Source organism: Anser cygnoides, unplaced genomic scaffold, assembly GCF_040182565.1.
Source record: "Anser cygnoides isolate HZ-2024a breed goose unplaced genomic scaffold, Taihu_goose_T2T_genome scaffold_44_1, whole genome shotgun sequence".
Classification (NCBI taxonomy): domain Eukaryota; kingdom Metazoa; phylum Chordata; class Aves; order Anseriformes; family Anatidae; genus Anser; species Anser cygnoides.
Window position 1 is genome coordinate 1,095,755 of NW_027103068.1, and position 15,521 is coordinate 1,111,275.

Below are 15,521 nucleotides of genomic sequence, written 5' to 3' on the forward strand. Positions count from 1 at the left end.
CCCCAGCCCCGTTTGACACAGTGGGGGGGGGGGGGATTTTTTTTTATTTTTTTTTGTGGGGGGGGCCCCCCTTTTCACCAACAGAGAGGAAGAGACCGACGCGAGCGCTACGACATTATAGAAACCAGCACTGAATTTTTTTTTTTTTGGGGGGGGGGGGCAACAGGTAGAGAAAAAAAAAAAAAAGGAGGGGGGGGCCTCCAGGGTGTGGGGGGGCCCTCCAGGGTGGGGGGGCCCTCCGGGATCCTCCGGGATGGGGGGGCAAGAACCGAGCGGGGAAAACTGAAACCACCGACGAAAAAAAACTCGAATAAAAATAAAAATAACCCCCAAAAAAGGGCCCTGCCCCCCCCCTTTTTTTTGGCCCCCCCACCCCCCCTTTTTTTTTTTTCGGCCCCCCCCCGCGGCGGGGGGCTACCAGAAGTCGCGGCGGTGGTAGGAGTCGGGGTCGCAGTACTTGGTGACCACCACCCTGTTGGCGAACTTGCGGCCGGTCAGGCCCTGCATCGCCTTCTGGCAGTCGAACACCGAGGTGAACTCCACGAAAATCTGGGGGGGGACAAATTTTGGGGGGGGGACAAATTTGGGGGGGGCGTCCCCACGTCCCCAACTTGTCCCCATGTCCCCATGTCCCCATGTCCCCAACAAGTGGCCCCACGTCCCCACACACATCCCCACGTCCCCATATCCGCGTGTCCCCATGTCCCCAGACGTGTCCCCACATCCCCACATGTCCCCACACGTGTCCCCATGTCCCCAGACGTGTCCCCACATCCCCACATGTCCCCACACGTGTCCCCATGTCCCCACTTCCCCAGACGTGTCCTCACGTCCCCACATCCGTGTGTCCCCACATGTCCCCCCGTCCCCATACTTGTCCCACCATCCCCATATCCGTGTGTCCCCACATCCCCACACGTGTCCCCACGTGTCCCCACATCCTCATATCCGTGTCCCCGTGTCCCCACATCCATGTGTCCCCATGTCCCTAGATGTGTCCCTGTGTCCCCATATCTGTGTGTCCCCGTGTCCCCACATCCCCATACGTGTCCCCACGTCCCCACGTGTCCCCATGTCCCCATATCCATGTGTCCCCGTGTCCCCACATCCCCATATCCGTGTCCCCACGTGTCCCCGTGTCCCCATATCCGTGTGTCCCCATGTCCCCATGTGTCCCCATGTCCCCACATCCATGTGTCCCCGTGTCCCCACGTCCCTAGATGTGTCCCCGTGTCCCCATATCCGTGTGTCCCCATGTCCCCATGTGTCCCCACATGCCCCCCATCCCCATATCCATGTGTCCCCGTGTCCCCACACCCCCATATCTGCGTGTCCCCATGTCCCCACATCCCCACACGTGTCCCCACATCCCCACATCCGTGTGTCCCCATGTCCCACATCCCCATACATGCCCCCACCTCCCCACGTGTCCCCATGTCCCCATATCCCTGCGTCCCCACATCCCCACACAAGCCCCCATGTCCCCACGTCCCCGTATCCATGTGTCCCTGTGTCCCTACGTCCCCACACCCCCGTATCTGTGTCCCCATGTCCCCACATCCCCATACGTGTCCCCACGTCCCCATATCCATGTCCCCATGTCCCCACATGTCCCCACATCCCCGTATCCGTGTGTCCCCACATCCCCACACGTGTCCCCACGTCCCCATATCCATGTCCCCATGTCCCCACATGTCCCCACATCCCCGTATCCATATGTCCCCACATCCCAACGTCCCCCCGTGTCCCCACACATGCCCCCACGTCCCCATATCCATGTGTCCCCATGTCCCCACACGTGTCGCCATGTCCCCACATCCCCACACGTGTCCCCACGTCCCCATATCCATGTCCCCACGTGTCCCCACGTCCCCGTATCCATATGTCCCCACATCCCCACGTCCCCCCATGTCCCCACACGTGTCCCCACGTCTCCATATCCATGTCCCCATGTCCCCACGTCCCCGTATCCATGTCCCCACATCCCCACACGTGTCCCCACGTCCCCATATCCATGTCCCCATGTCCCCACGTCCCCGTATCCATGTCCCCACATCCCCACATCCCCCCATGTCCCCACACATGCCCCCACGTCCCCATATCTGTGTGTCCCCATGTCCCCACATGTCCCCATGTCCCCACATCCCCATATCTGTACGTCCCCACATCCCCCCACGTCCCCATATCCGTGTGTCCCCATGTCCCCACACGTGTCCCCACGTCCCCATATCCATATGTCCCCACATCCCCACATCCCCCCGTGTCCCCACACATGCCCCCAGGTCCCCATATCTGTGTGTCCCCGTGTCCCCACGTCTCCACGTGTCCCCATGTCCCCACACCCCCATATCTGTATGTCCCCATATCCCCACATCCCCCCACGTCCCCATATCCCTGTGTCCCCACGTCCCCACACGTGTCCCCATGTCCCCACATCCCCACACGTGTCCCCACGTCCCCATATCCATGTCCCCATGTCCCCACACGTGTCCCCATGTCCCCACATCTCCACATGTGTCCCCATGTCCCCACACCCCCATATCTGTATGTCCCCACATGTCCCCATGTCCCCACGTCCCCATATCCGTGTGTCCCCACGTCCCCACATCCCCACACGTGTCCCCACGTCCCCATATCCCCACACGTGTCCCCACGTCCCCATATCCATGTCCCCATGTCCCCACGTGTCCCCACGTCCCCGTATCCATATGTCCCCACATCCCCACGTCCCCCCATGTCCCCACACGTGTCCCCACGTCTCCATATCCATGTCCCCATGTCCCCACACGTGTCCCCATGTCCCCACATCCCCACACGTGTCCCCACGTCCCCACATCCATGTCCCCATGTCCCCACGTCCCCGTATCCATATGTCCCCACATCCCCACGTCCCCCCGTCTCCCCACACATGCCCCCACGTCTCCATATCTGTATCCCCGCGTCCCCGCGTCCCCCCCCCCCCCAGGAGTCCCCGGGCCCCGTACCTTCCCGCAGCCGGGCACCTCGACGCCATCGACGGGCCGGGGGATCTCGATGGACTTGACGACGCCGTACTTGCTGCACTCGTCGCGCACGTCCTCCACGATCTCCTCGTACTCCTCGTCGTCCAGCAGCTCCTCGGGCAGCACCATGTTCATCAGGCACAGCACCTCCGTCGGGTGGCCGCCCATCTGCACCTGCGAGCTCATCAGCCCGGGCACCTGCAGCGTCACCGGGGTCTGGTTTATCGTGCTCTGGGGAGGGGGCGACAGCGGGGTTAGGGGCGGGGGGGGGCACGCCCCTCCCCGCCTTCCCCGGGGTCCCCGAGTCCCCAAGTCCCCAGGTCCGCGTCCTGTTCGGTTTCGGTTCGGGGTTGGGGAGGGGACGCGCATACAGGGAGTCCGAGGAGGTCAGGATAAAAGTGCCCCCCCCCCCCCAAAATAAAGGCGTACAGATGCCCGGTGACCCCCCCAAAAAAAGGATCAGGTTGCCTGGGGTGTCCCCAAGTCCCCAGGTCCGCGTCCTGTTCGGTTTCGGTTCGGGGTTGGGGAGGAGATGTGCATATGGGGAGCCTGAGGAGGGGGTGGTTGGGGGCTGGATAAAAGGGAAGGGCCCCCCCCCAAAAAAAAGGGGTACAGATGTCCAGTGACCCCCCCCAAAAAAGGATAGGGTTGCCTGGGGTGTCCCCAAGTCCCCAAGTCCCCATCCTGTTTGGTTTCGGTTCGGGGTTGGGGAGTGGATGCGCGTACAGGGAGTCTGAGGGGGGAGGAGGGGGGTGGTTGGGGGGCTGGATGAAAGGGAAGGGCCCCCCCACAAAAAAAAAAGGGGTACAGATGTCCAGTGACCCCCCCCAAAAAAAAAAAAAAGGGTTGCCTGGGGTGTCCCCAAGTCCCCAGGTCCCCGTCCTGTTCGGTTTCGGTTCGGGGTTGGGGAAGGGACGCGCGTATGGGGAGCCTGAGAAGGTCTGGATAAAGTGCCCCCCCCCCCCAAAAAAAAAAAGGGGTACAGATGCCCGGTGACCTCCCCCAAAAAAGAGACACAGATGCCTGGGGTGTCCCCAAGTCCCTGTCCTATTCGGTTTCATTTTGGGGGGGGGGACGGACGACAGACATGGGGTTGGGGAGGGTTTGGGGGGCTCCGAGGAGGGAGGGCAGGGTGGTTGGGGGTCTGGATAAAAGTGCCCCCCCCCCCCCCTAAAAAAAAAAAAAAAAGGGACAGGGATGCTCGGTGACCCCCCCCGAAAAAGGGACAGGGATGCCTGGGGTGTCCCCAAGTCCCCATCCTATTCAATTTCATTTTGGGGGGGGGGGGCAACGGACACGGGGTTGGGGAGGGTTTGGGGGGCTCCGAGGAGGGAGGGAGGGGGTGGTTGGGGGTCTGGATAAAAGGAAGGGCCCCCCCCACAAAAAAAAAAGGGGTACAGATGCCCGGTGACCCCCCTTAAAAAGGGACAGGGATGCCTAGTGACCCCCCCCCCCCCAAAAAAGGCACCCAAATATCTCGTGTGTCCCCCCCCCCCCAAAAAAAGGGACCCAAATATCCAAAGTCCCCCCCCCAAAAAAGAGATCCCAAATGTACGCAGTTGTGTCGTCCCCCCCCCCAAAAAAATAAACCCAAATGTCACCCTATAATAATACTTACGTTTGTGGTGTGCCCCCCCCCCCCAAAAAAAACAGGGCCCCAAAAGTCTGGTGTCCCCCCCCCCCCGCAAAAAAAAGGGACCCAAATGTCCGGTGTCCCCCCCCCCCCCCCCCAAAAAAGGGCCCCTAAAGTTTGGTGCCCCCCCCCCAAAAGGGACCCGAATGTCCAGCATGTCCCCCCCTCAATAAACGGACCCAAAATTCCAGTGCCCCCCCCCTTAAAAAAAAAAGGGGGCTCCGACGCCTGGTGCCCCCTCAAAAACGCGTGCGGACGTCCCGTGTGCCCCCGCCTGAAAAAAAAGAGGGCCTGGTGCCCCCCTCAAAAAAAAAAAAATGGGGTCTGGTGCCCCCCCCTAAAAAAAAAAAAAGGGCTTGGTGGCCCCCCTTTCAAAAAAAAATGACCCAAAAACGGGACTTTTCCGTGCCCCCCCCCCCAAAAGAAACACAAACGGCACCCGCGTCCCACAAAGCGACAGGTCTGGGGTCCCTCGTTTTTATCCGGGGGGGCAAAATGAATTTCTGGCCCCCCCCCCGTGCTGAGGGCCCCCCCCCCAAGGCCGAGGGGCCCCCCTCGGTGTCCCCCCCGCGGTGCCACTCACCAGGGTGGCGTTCTTGGCGCCGACGCTCGCCCGCTGCACCAGCAGCTTCTTGTCCCCCAGCTGCATCCCGTTGAGCCCCGCGATGGCCTGGGGGGGGGGGGGCAAAAAATCGTTAGGGGGGGGGGTCACCGTCACCGGGGGGGGGTCATCACCGGGGGGGGGTCACCGCCACGGGGGGGTCACCCTTTTTGGGGGGGGCCACAAACGCACCCCGAAATCGTGTTAAGGCCCCTAAAACCGGTGCTCGTTTTGGGGTTTTAAACTGGGGGGGGGGGGTTAGGGCTCCCCCCCCCCAAGGGGTGAATTTAAGGGGGGGCGCAGAGGGTTTGTGCCCCCCCCCCCAAAAAAAATGTAAAAAGGGGGTTGGGGGGGGGTATGGGGTTTGGTTTTGGGGGGAAAAGGGGAAATTTGGGTGAAATGGGGGGGGGGGGGAACGGGGGTTTTGGGGTAATCGGGGGGGGGGGTTGGGGTTTTGTGGGGGGGATTGGGGTCCTGGGGGTGTCTGGGACCCCCCGGGGGGGTTTTGGGGTCCTGGGGGGGGGGTTTTGGGGTCTGGGGGGGGGGGTCAGGGACCCCGCGGGGGGGGGGTTGGGGGGGGGGGAATAGGGGATTGTTTTGGGGGAAAAAAGGAAAATTTGGGAGATTTGGGGGAAAATCTGGGGAGTGGGGGGGAGCTGGGGGGGTTTTGGGGTCCCGGGGAGGGGGGTTGGGGTCCTGGGGGGGGTCAGGGACCCGGGGGTGGTTTTGGGGTCGGGGGGGGCGTTTTGGGGTCCTGGGGGGAAATAGGGGCTTGTTTTGGGGGAAAAAAAGGCAAAATTCGGGAGATTTGGGGGAAATCCTGTGGGGGCAGAGGGATTCCCTGGGGGTTTTGGGGTCCCAGGGGGTTTTGGGGTCCCGGGGGTTTCAGGGACCCCGGGGGGGATTTTGGGGTCTGGGGGGCCGTTTTGGGGTCCGGGGGGGAGCGGGGTCCCGGGGGCTGTTTTGGGGTCCCGGGGGGGGCTGTTTTGGGGGAACAGGGGCTTGTTTTGGGGGAAAAAAAGGCAAAGTTTGGGACATTTGGGGGAAATCCTGTGGAGTGGGGGGGTTCCCTGGGGGTTTTGGGGTCCTAGGGGGGGGTTTTGGGGTCCCGAGGGGGTTTTGGGGGTCCCGGGGGTATTTTGGGGGGAACAGGGGCTTGTTTTGGGGGAAAAAAAGGCAAAGTTTGGGACATTTGGGGGAAATCCTGTGGAGTGGGGGGTTTCCCTTGGGGGTTTTGGGGTCCCGGGGGGTTTTGGGGTCCCGGGGGGTTTCAGGGACCCCGGGGGGGGGGTTGCGGTCGGGGGGGGGCTGTTTTGGGGTCAGGGGTTTATTTTGGGGGGAATAGGGGCTTGTTTGGGGGGGAAAAAAAGGCAAAGTTTGGGACATTTGGGGGAAATCCTGTGGAGTGGGGGTTTCCCTGGGGGTTTTGGGGTCCTAGGGGGGTTTTGGGGTCCCGAGGGGGTTTTGGGGGTCCCGAGGGGGGTTTGGGGTCAGGGGGTATTTTGGGGGGAATAGGGGCTTGTTTTGGGGGAAAAAAGGCAAAGTTTTGGGAGATTTGGGGGAAATCCCGTGGAGTGGGGGGGTTCCCTGAGGGTTTTGGGGTCCTGGGGTGGGGTTTGGGGTCCTGGGGTGGGTTTGGGGTCCCGGGGGGGGTTTCAGGGACCCTGGGGGGGATTTTGGGGTCGGGGGGCTGTTTTAGGGTCTCGGGGGGGGGGGGGTTACCTGGTCGGTGACGTTGATGTCGACGTACTCGCAGAAGGCGTAGCCCTTGGAGAGCCCGGTGGCGCTGTCCTTCACCAGGTTGAAGGCTTTGAGGGGCCCGAAGGAGGTCAGCAGCTCCTTTACCTGGGGGGGGGCACGCCGGGGGGGGGGGGTCGGCGACAGCACCGCGACCCCCCGGGCCCAAACCCCCCCGGGGTTAAAATCCCCCCCCGGGGGTTAAACCCCACCCTCGGTTCCCAATTCCCCATAGGGAACCGGGAACCCAAGCGGGGGCTCGCCCTCCCGGTTCCTTTGCTGCTGGGGGGGGGGCTCTGGAGGTGCCCCCCCCCGGTTTTTTTGGTGCTGGGGGGGTCGCCGAGCGCTGTGTGTGTCCCCCCCTCACCTGGTCGTCGTTCAGGTAGTTGGGGAGGCCCCCGATGAAGAGCTTGTGAGCGGAGTCGGGCACCACCGTGGAGACGACGCCTGGGGGGGCAATGAGTTTTAGGGGGGGGCAATGAGTTTGGGGGGGCAATGAGATTCGGGGGGCAATGAGTTTTGGGGGGGGGAAGCAGGAGCTGGTCCCCCCCACACACACCTCCCGGCCCCAAACCCCCCGAAATTTACCCCAAGATGGCGGAGGATTCACACTAAAAAGGGGGAGTGTTCACCCCAAAATGGAGGGGGTCACCCTAAAATGGGGGAACCACCCCAAAACGGGGAATTGACCCCAAAATGGGGGAATCCACCTAAAATGGGGGGTTCATCCCAAAATGAGGGGTTCACCCTAAAATGGGGGGGTTCACCCTAAAATGGGGGGTTCACCCCAAAATGGGGGGGTTCACCCCAAAATGGGGGGGGGGGGTTCACCCCAAAATGGGGGGGGGTTCACCCTAAAATCAGGGGGGTTCACCCCAAAATGGGGGGAACCACCCCAAAACGGGGGAATTGACCCCAAAACGGGGGGAATCCACCCTAAAATGGGGGGGATTCACCCCAAAATGGGGAGGTTCACCCCAAAACGGGGGAGGTTCACCCCAAAATCGGGGGAGGTTCACCCCAAAACGGGCCTTTGGGGGGATTTTGAGGGCCGTTTTGGGGCCCTTTTGATTTTGGGGGTGTTCTGGGGGATTTTGGGGGCGTTCTGGGGGGATTTTGGGGGCGTTCTGGGGGATTTTGGGGGCGTTCGGGGGGATTTTGGGGGCGTTCGGGGGGGATTTTGGGGGATTTTGATTTTGGGGGGTGTTCTGGGGGATTTTGGGGGCATTTGGGGGGCGTTCTGGGGGATTTCAGGGGTGTTCTGGGGGTGTTCTGAGGGATTTGGGGGGCGTTTGGGGGCGTTCTGGGTGGATTTTGGGGTGTTTTGGGGCCCTTTTGATTTTGGGGGCGTTCTGGGGGATTTTGGGGATCCTTTAGATTTTGGGGGTGTTTTAGGACCCTTTTGATCTTGGGGGTGTTCTGGGGCCTTTTGGGGGGATTTTGAGGGGATTTTGGGGGCCGCTTTGGGGCCTTTTTGGGACCCTTTTAATTTCGGGGGTGTTTTGTGGGATTTTGAGGGCCCTTCCGAGGGATTTTGGGGGCCGTTCTGGGGCCTTTTTGATTTTGGGGGCGTTTTCGTGGGATTTTGGGGGGCCTTCCGAGGGATTTTGGGGGCTGTTCTGGGTGGATTTTGATTTCTGGGGCGTTTTGTGGGATTTTGGGGGGCCTTCCGAGGGATTTTGGGGCCCTTCCGAGGGATTCTGGGGGGATTTTGATTTCGGGGGCGTTTTGTGGGATTTTGGGGGGCCTCCTGGGGGATTTGTTTGGGGGCCTTCTGGGGGATTTTTTGGGGGGGCCTTCCGAGGGATTTTGGGGGCCGTTCTGGGACCCTTTTGATTTTGGGGGCATTTCGTGGGATTTTGGGGCCTTTCCGAGGGATTTTGGGGGCTGTTCTGGGGAGATTTTGATTTCGGGGCGTTTCGTTTGATTTTGGGGGTCCTCCTGAGCGATTTTGGGGCCCTTCCGAGGGATTTTGATTTCGGGGGCGTTTTGTGGGATTTTGGGGGCCTCCTGAGGGATTTTTTTGGGGGGCCTTCCGAGGGATTTTGGGGGCGTTCTGGGGGGATTTTGATTTTGGGGGCGTTTCGTGGGATTTTGGGGGCCTTCTGAGGGATTTTGGGGGCTGTTCTGGGGGGATTTTGGGGGCGTTCTGGGGGGATTTTGATTTCGGGGGCGTTTCGTGGGATTTTGGGGGGCCTCCTGGGGGATTTTTTTGGGGGCCTTCTGGGGGATTTTTTGGGGGGGGCCTCCCGAGGGATTTTTTGGAGGGGGCCTCCTGAGGGATTTTTCGGGGGGGGGGGGGGGGGGCTCCTGAGGGATTTCGGGGCCCTTCCGAGGGATTCTGGGGCCGTTCTGGGGCCCTTTTGATTTTGGGGGCGTTTCGCGGTATTCTGGGGGGCCTCCTGATGGATTTTTTTTTTTTTGGGGGGGTGGGTTTTGGGGCCCCCGTCCCCCCTCACCCGGCACGTAGACCGAGGGGTTCTCGGACATGCCGGGCAGCGGCTGGTAGTCGTGGGGGCGGCGGATCTTCAGCGACTGCCCCTGGAAGATGATCCCGTCGAAGGCCATGGCCTGCGTGGTCTCGTCCACGGAACGGAACTGCAAAACGGGGGGGGGACACACGGGGGGGTGAGGAAGGGTCGTGGGACCCCCCCTGACCCCCCCAAAAAAAAAACCTACCTCCAGGAAGGCGAAGTTCTTATCCTGGTTGATCTGCACGGCCAGCACGGGGTTGCCGGGGGCTTGGGTGAGCCCCCCAGGCGCATCTGGGCGTTGAAGAAGTCCATCATGGCTTCCTAAAAATGGGGGGCACAAAAAATAAAGGGGGGGTCACGAAAAAATAAAAGGGGGGGCACAAAGCGGTGACAGCAAGCTGTGCCCACCGCCCCCCCCCACTGCAAGGCTGTAATGGTTTGAAGGGAAAGGGGAAGAGTGCTTGGATTTTGGGGGGGGGGGGGGGAGGGCGTGGGGATGGGGGGGGGGCACGGGGTCCTGGGGGGGGCACAGGGGGGAGGAGGAGGAGGTGGGAGGGGTGTGTCAGGTCCAGCTGGGGTGGGCGCAGGAGATCCAGAGGTTTTTTTGGGGGGGGGGGGGGGATTGAGGCCCCCCCCCCCCGTGGAGGGAAAATAGGAAAATGGGGAAAAAATGGGAGAAAAGCGGGGGGAGGGGGGGAGAGAAATGGGGGGAAAAAAGGAGGAAAAGGGGGGGGGGAAAAGGAGGAAAAGGGGGAGGTTTCTGGGGTCGAAGCGTCGGCACATCCAAGCTGCGGCTCCTCTGGGTGTCGCACGGAGCTGGGGGGTGGCTCAGGGCAACGACCCCCCCCCCAAACCCTTAAAGTCACAAAAAAGGGTATTTTCTTCTCCTAAAGTTTTAAAGGCACAAAAAAGGGGGTTTTCTGCCCCAAAACCGTACCCTCGGGGATACCGAAAGGGGATGTTGCCCAGGCAGAGGTGCCTCCGAGCATCGAATGGGGCTGGGAGGGGACGCAAAGGGAACGCCCCCCCTTAAAGCTTTCAAACCCTACAAAATAGCTGTTTTCCCTCCCCGTAAAGCTTTAAAATCCAAAAGCTTTAAAATCCCAAAAAGGGGTTTTTCTCCCCAAAAACCATACCTTGGTGCTACCAAAGGGAATGTTGCCTATGTAGAGGCTCCTCCGGGTGTTGTATGGGGCTGGGAGGGAGCGCAAGAGACCGCCCCCCTTAAAGCTTTAAAACTCTAAAAAAGGGCTGTTTTCCCACCCGTAAAGTTTTAAAATTGCAAAAAAGCTTTAAAATCCCAAAAAAGGCAGTTTTCTCCCCAAAACCGTACCTCAGTGATGCCAAAGGCGATGTTGCAAATGTAGAGGCTCCTCTGGGCATCGAACGGGGCTGAGAGGAGCCGCAAAAGGAACGCCCCCTTAAAACTTTAAAATCCTAAAAAAGGGCTGTTTTTCCCCCCAATAAAGCTTTAAAATCGTAAAAAAGGGGTTTTTCTCCCCAAAATGATACCTTGGTGACAGCAAAGACGACGTTGCAAACGTAGACGCTTCTCTCAACATCAAACAGGGCTGAGAGGAGCCGCAAAAGGAACGCCCCCCTTAAAGCTTTAAAACCCTAAAAAATGGCTATTTTCCTTCCCCGTAAAGCTTTAAAATCACAAAAAAGCTTTAAAATCCCAAAAAAGGGGTTTTCTCCCCAAAACGTTACCTCGGTGATGCCAAAGGGCATGTTGCCCAGGCAGAGGTGCCTCCGAGCATCGAATGGGGCTGGGAGGGGACGCAAAGGAACGTCCCCCTTAAAGCTTTAAAACCCTAAAAAATGGCTATTTTCCTTCCCCGTAAAGCTTTAAAAGTACAAAAAAAGCTTTAAAATCCCAAAAAAGGGGTTTTCTCCCCAAAACGTTACCTCAGTGATGCCGAAGGGGATGTTGCAAACGTAGAGGCGCCTCCGAACATCAGACGGGGCTGGGAGGGGACGCGAAAGGAACGCCCCCCCTTAAAGCTTTAAAACCCTAAAAAATGGCTGTTTTTCCCCCCGTAAAACTTTAAAATCCCAAAAAAGGGGTTTTCTCCCCAAAACCGTACCTTGGTGATGCCGAAGGGGATGTTGCCCACGTAGAGGCTCCTCCGGGTGTTGTATGGGGCTGGGAGGGAGCGCAAGGGAATGCTCCCCCTAAAGCTTTAAAACCCTAAGAAAGGGGCATTTTCTTCTCCTAAAGCTTTAAAATCCCAAAAAAAGGGGTTTTTCTCCCCAAAAACCGTACCTTGGTGATACCGAAGGCAATGTTGCAAATGTAGAGGCTTCTCTGGGCGTTGAACAGGCCTGAGAGAAGCCGCAAAAGGAACGCCCCCTTAAAGCTTTAAAACCCTAAAAAAGGGTTGTTTTCCTCCCCGAAAAGCTTTAAAATCCCAAAAAAGGGGTTTTCTCCCCAAAACGTTACCTCGGTGATGCCGAAGGGGATGTTGCCCACGTAGAGGCGCCGCGCCTGCCGCGTCATCTGGCTGCCCACCACCGGCACCGGCGTCGGCGTCACCGCCAGCCCGTCGGGGGTCATGGTGGGCAGCAGCGCCGTGGCCGGGATCTGCCCGGCGGCTGGGGGGGGGGCAACAAAAATGGGGGGGGGGAAGCGTTAATTATGGGGAGACCTCCCCTCTCGGTGCTGGGGGGGGCCCCGAAACCTGGAGACCCCCCCCCATTTTATTTTTTGGGGGGATGATGTTTCAGTAGTCAGGAGCCCCCCCGCCGGGGGCCCCCAAACCCAGAACCCCCCCCTTTTTTTTTTTTGGGGGGGGGGACACATTTCAGTACCTGGGAGCCCCCCCCAGGGGTCCCCCAAAACCTGGAGACCCCCTCTTTTTTTGGGGGGGGACACAACACGTTTCAGTACCTGGGAGCCCCCCTCGAGGTGTCCCCAAAACCTGGAACCCCCCCTTTTTTTTGGGGGGGGGACACATTTCAGTACCTGGGAGCCCCCCCAGGGGTGTCCCCAAAACCTGGAGACCCCCCCCTTTTTTTTTTTGGGGGGGGGGGGCGTTACCTTGCATGGCTTTGTACTGCATGGGGGTGATGTGCTCGAAGCCGGGGGGGGCACGTCCCAGTACTTGCGGATCTTCTTCTTCTTTTCATGGCGGGGGGAGCGGCTGGGGGGGGGGGGTGGAATAATTAAAATAAATCCAAACCCCCCCCCCGCCGCCCCCACCTCATTTAATAACCCCCCCAATTTAATACCCCCCGATTTAATAACAACCCCCAATATTTAATAAATTCTCCCCCATTTAATAACCCCCCTATTTAATGACCCTCCCAATCTAATGAATCCCCCAATATTTAATGCCCCCCAATTTAATGACCCCCCCAGTTTAATGAACACCCCCAGTTTAATGACCCCCCCAATTTATAAATCCCCCCAGTGAGCCCCCAACTTAATGAACCCCCCTCCTATTTAATAACGCCCCACCCATTTAATAGCCCCCCCAATTTAATACGCCTCTCCCCGAATTAATAATCGCCCCTCCCAATTTAACCCCCCGATTTAATAACCCCCCCCAACTTAATGACCCCCCTCCCCAATTTAATAAGCCCCCCTACTCAATAAGCCCCCCATACTCAATGAGGTCCCCCCACTTAATGAGCCCCCAATACTTAATGAGCCCCCCAACACTTAATAAGGCCCCCCATTTAATGAGCCCCTCCACACTTAATGAGGCCCCCCAATACTTAATGAGGCCCCCCAACACTTAATGAGGCCCCCCCACACTCAAGGAGCCCCCCCACTTAATGACTCCCCCACACTTAACGAGGCCCCCCCCCCACTTAACGAAGCCCCCCAATTTAATAACCCCCCCAAACTCACCTCAAAGGACCCGAAAGGCTCAGAGGCGACCTGCAAGGGGGGGGAGAACAAAACCCGCTGACCTCCCTATCACATTCCCCACTGGGGGGGGGCATTAAACCCTTGCCCCCCCAACCCCCCCCCCCCAAATTTTTTCCCGGGGGGGGGCCGTACCGGCGCCGCCGGCGGTCCCTGGAGACGCTGCGCTGGTCCCGGTTGCGGCGGTCGCGGCTGCGGCTGCGGCGCTTGCGGTCGCGGCTCCTCGAGCGGCTGTGGCTGCGCTTCCGGTGCCGGTTCTCCTTGTCCCGCTCTTGGGGGGGGGGGCCAAAATTAAAATTTTTTTTAATGGGGGGGTCACAAATTGATACCCCCCCCCCTCCCGTGTCCTGGATTCCCCCTGTCCCGGAGCCCCTCCGAGGACTACAACTCCCAGCATGCCCCGCGGGGGCCGCAGGGGAGGCTGGGAGGGGCCATGTGCACGCCCCCATCCATAACTTGCCCCCCCAAGTTGCCCCCATAAGTTGCCCCCCCTTAAGTTTGCCTCCCCAAAAGTTTGCCCCCCCCCAAGTTTGCCCCATAAGTTGCCCCCCCCCAAGTTTGCACCCCCCAAAGTTACCCCCAAATTTGCCCCCCCCCCCAATAAGTTTTGGGGTTTCTTTGGGGTTGGGGGGGGGAGTGGTTCTAATGGGGGCCCCCCCGATTCACGTGTGGGGGGGGTGGCACAGGGGCAGCCCCAGTACATGTGGTGCCCCCCCCATATGGGTGGGGGACCCTAAAATATGATGGGGGGAGCCCTTCCCAGGGCACCCATTGGGGAGGGGGGCAGAGGGCACCCCATAAGGGGGGGGCACCCCATGGGGGGGGGGGCAGCGGAAAGGGGGCTTTTAGGGGAGGGGGTGGCTGGCGGAGTTGGGGGGGGGCTTTTAGGGGAGGGGGCCTTTTAGGGGCAGGGGAGGGGGGGCTTTTGGGGCGGGGGGCACCTGATGCAGGGGGGGGCAGCCCGGTGGAGGGAGTGGGGGTGCACCTGATGGGGGGGGCTCTTGGGATGGGGGGGCGCTTTTGGGGGGGGGGAGGGACGGCCGGTGGAGTGGGGGGTCCTTTGTGGGGGGGGGGCCTTCTGGGGGCGAGACGGCCCAGTGGAGGGGGGGGGCTTTTGGGGGAGGGAGGGGAGCCCTGGGGGGGGGGGGGGGGGGCCTTTGGGGATGGGGGGGGGCCTGTGGAGGGGGTCCCGGGGTGGGCCCTTTTGGGGGAGGGGGGAACCCGGTGGAGACTGGGGGGTCAAAGTGCAGAGCCCCCCCCCCCCCCCAGACCCGGGGGCCGCTGCCCGGAGCCCCCCAAAACCGTGAGGGTGGGGGAGGGGCCGAGGCCTCGCGCCCCCCTCACGGGGCCCGGTGGGGGCGGGGCCCTGCGCGGCGCCGCTCGGCCTCCCCCCAGCCCGGGCCCCGCCCCCCGGCCCCGGTTACCCTGTTTGTTCTCGTTCAGCTGCCGCTCGAACTCGTCGAAGTCCGACATGGCGGCGCCGGCCCCGCGCCCCCCGCTTCCCGGTTCCCGGCTCCGACCCCGCGCAGGCCGCGGCGGCTCCGTCCCCCGCTCGGCAACGCTCGGCCACTTCCGGCCCCGCGCTCGGCAGCTTCCGGCCGCCGCTCGGGAGGCGCTCGGCTCTTTCCGGCTCCCTTCGGCTCTTTCCGGCACCGCTCGGCTCTCCTCACTCAACGCTCGGCTACTTCCGGCAGCGTTCGGCTATTTCCGTTAGCACTCGGCTCCGTGCTCGGCTATTTCCGGAAGCGCTCAGCTCGGCAATTTCCGGAAACGCTAGTCTCCGCGTTCGGCTCTTTCCGTCGCCACTCGGCTCGGCGCTCGGCTACTTCCGGAAGAGCTCGGCTCGGCGTTCGTCTCTTTCCCGGAAACACTCGGCTCTTTCCGTCACCGCTCGGCTCTCCCCGCTCCGCGCTCGCCTCCCGGCCCTCGGCTCTTTCCGTCACCACTCGGCAGCCTCCGGAGGGCGCTCCTCTCCCCGCTCCGCTTCCGGCCAGGCCTCGGTGGCTTCCGGCCGCTGCTCGGGCACCGGGGAGGGCCGGGAAGCGCCGCGCTCCACCGCCCCGGCCGGGCCCTGCCCCGCGGCTCCGCTCCCCCCGCGCTGAGCACCGCCAGTCCCGGCGCTCGCCGCTCGTTACCGCCCTGCCGCCGCCTAGGCCCCGCTTCCGCTTCCGCCGGAGCCACTTCCGGCCACCCTTCGGCA

General features: G+C 61.2%; 1 protein-coding gene across 1 annotated transcript; it reads right to left on the reverse strand.

Annotated features, from left to right (window-relative positions):
• Positions 1-405: 405 nt before the first annotated feature.
• Positions 406-15,496, reverse strand: LOC136789343 (splicing factor U2AF 65 kDa subunit-like). The gene is given in 13 exon segments (XM_066989408.1): positions 406-549; positions 2,985-3,233; positions 5,219-5,305; positions 6,959-7,081; positions 7,341-7,420; positions 9,433-9,571; positions 9,653-9,732; positions 9,735-9,768; positions 11,891-12,042; positions 12,488-12,529; positions 12,532-12,590; positions 13,397-13,592; positions 14,746-15,496. Coding segments are annotated over 13 exon segments (1,425 nt in total). The 5' UTR covers positions 14,795-15,496; the 3' UTR covers positions 406-414.
• Positions 15,497-15,521: the final 25 nt, after the last annotated feature.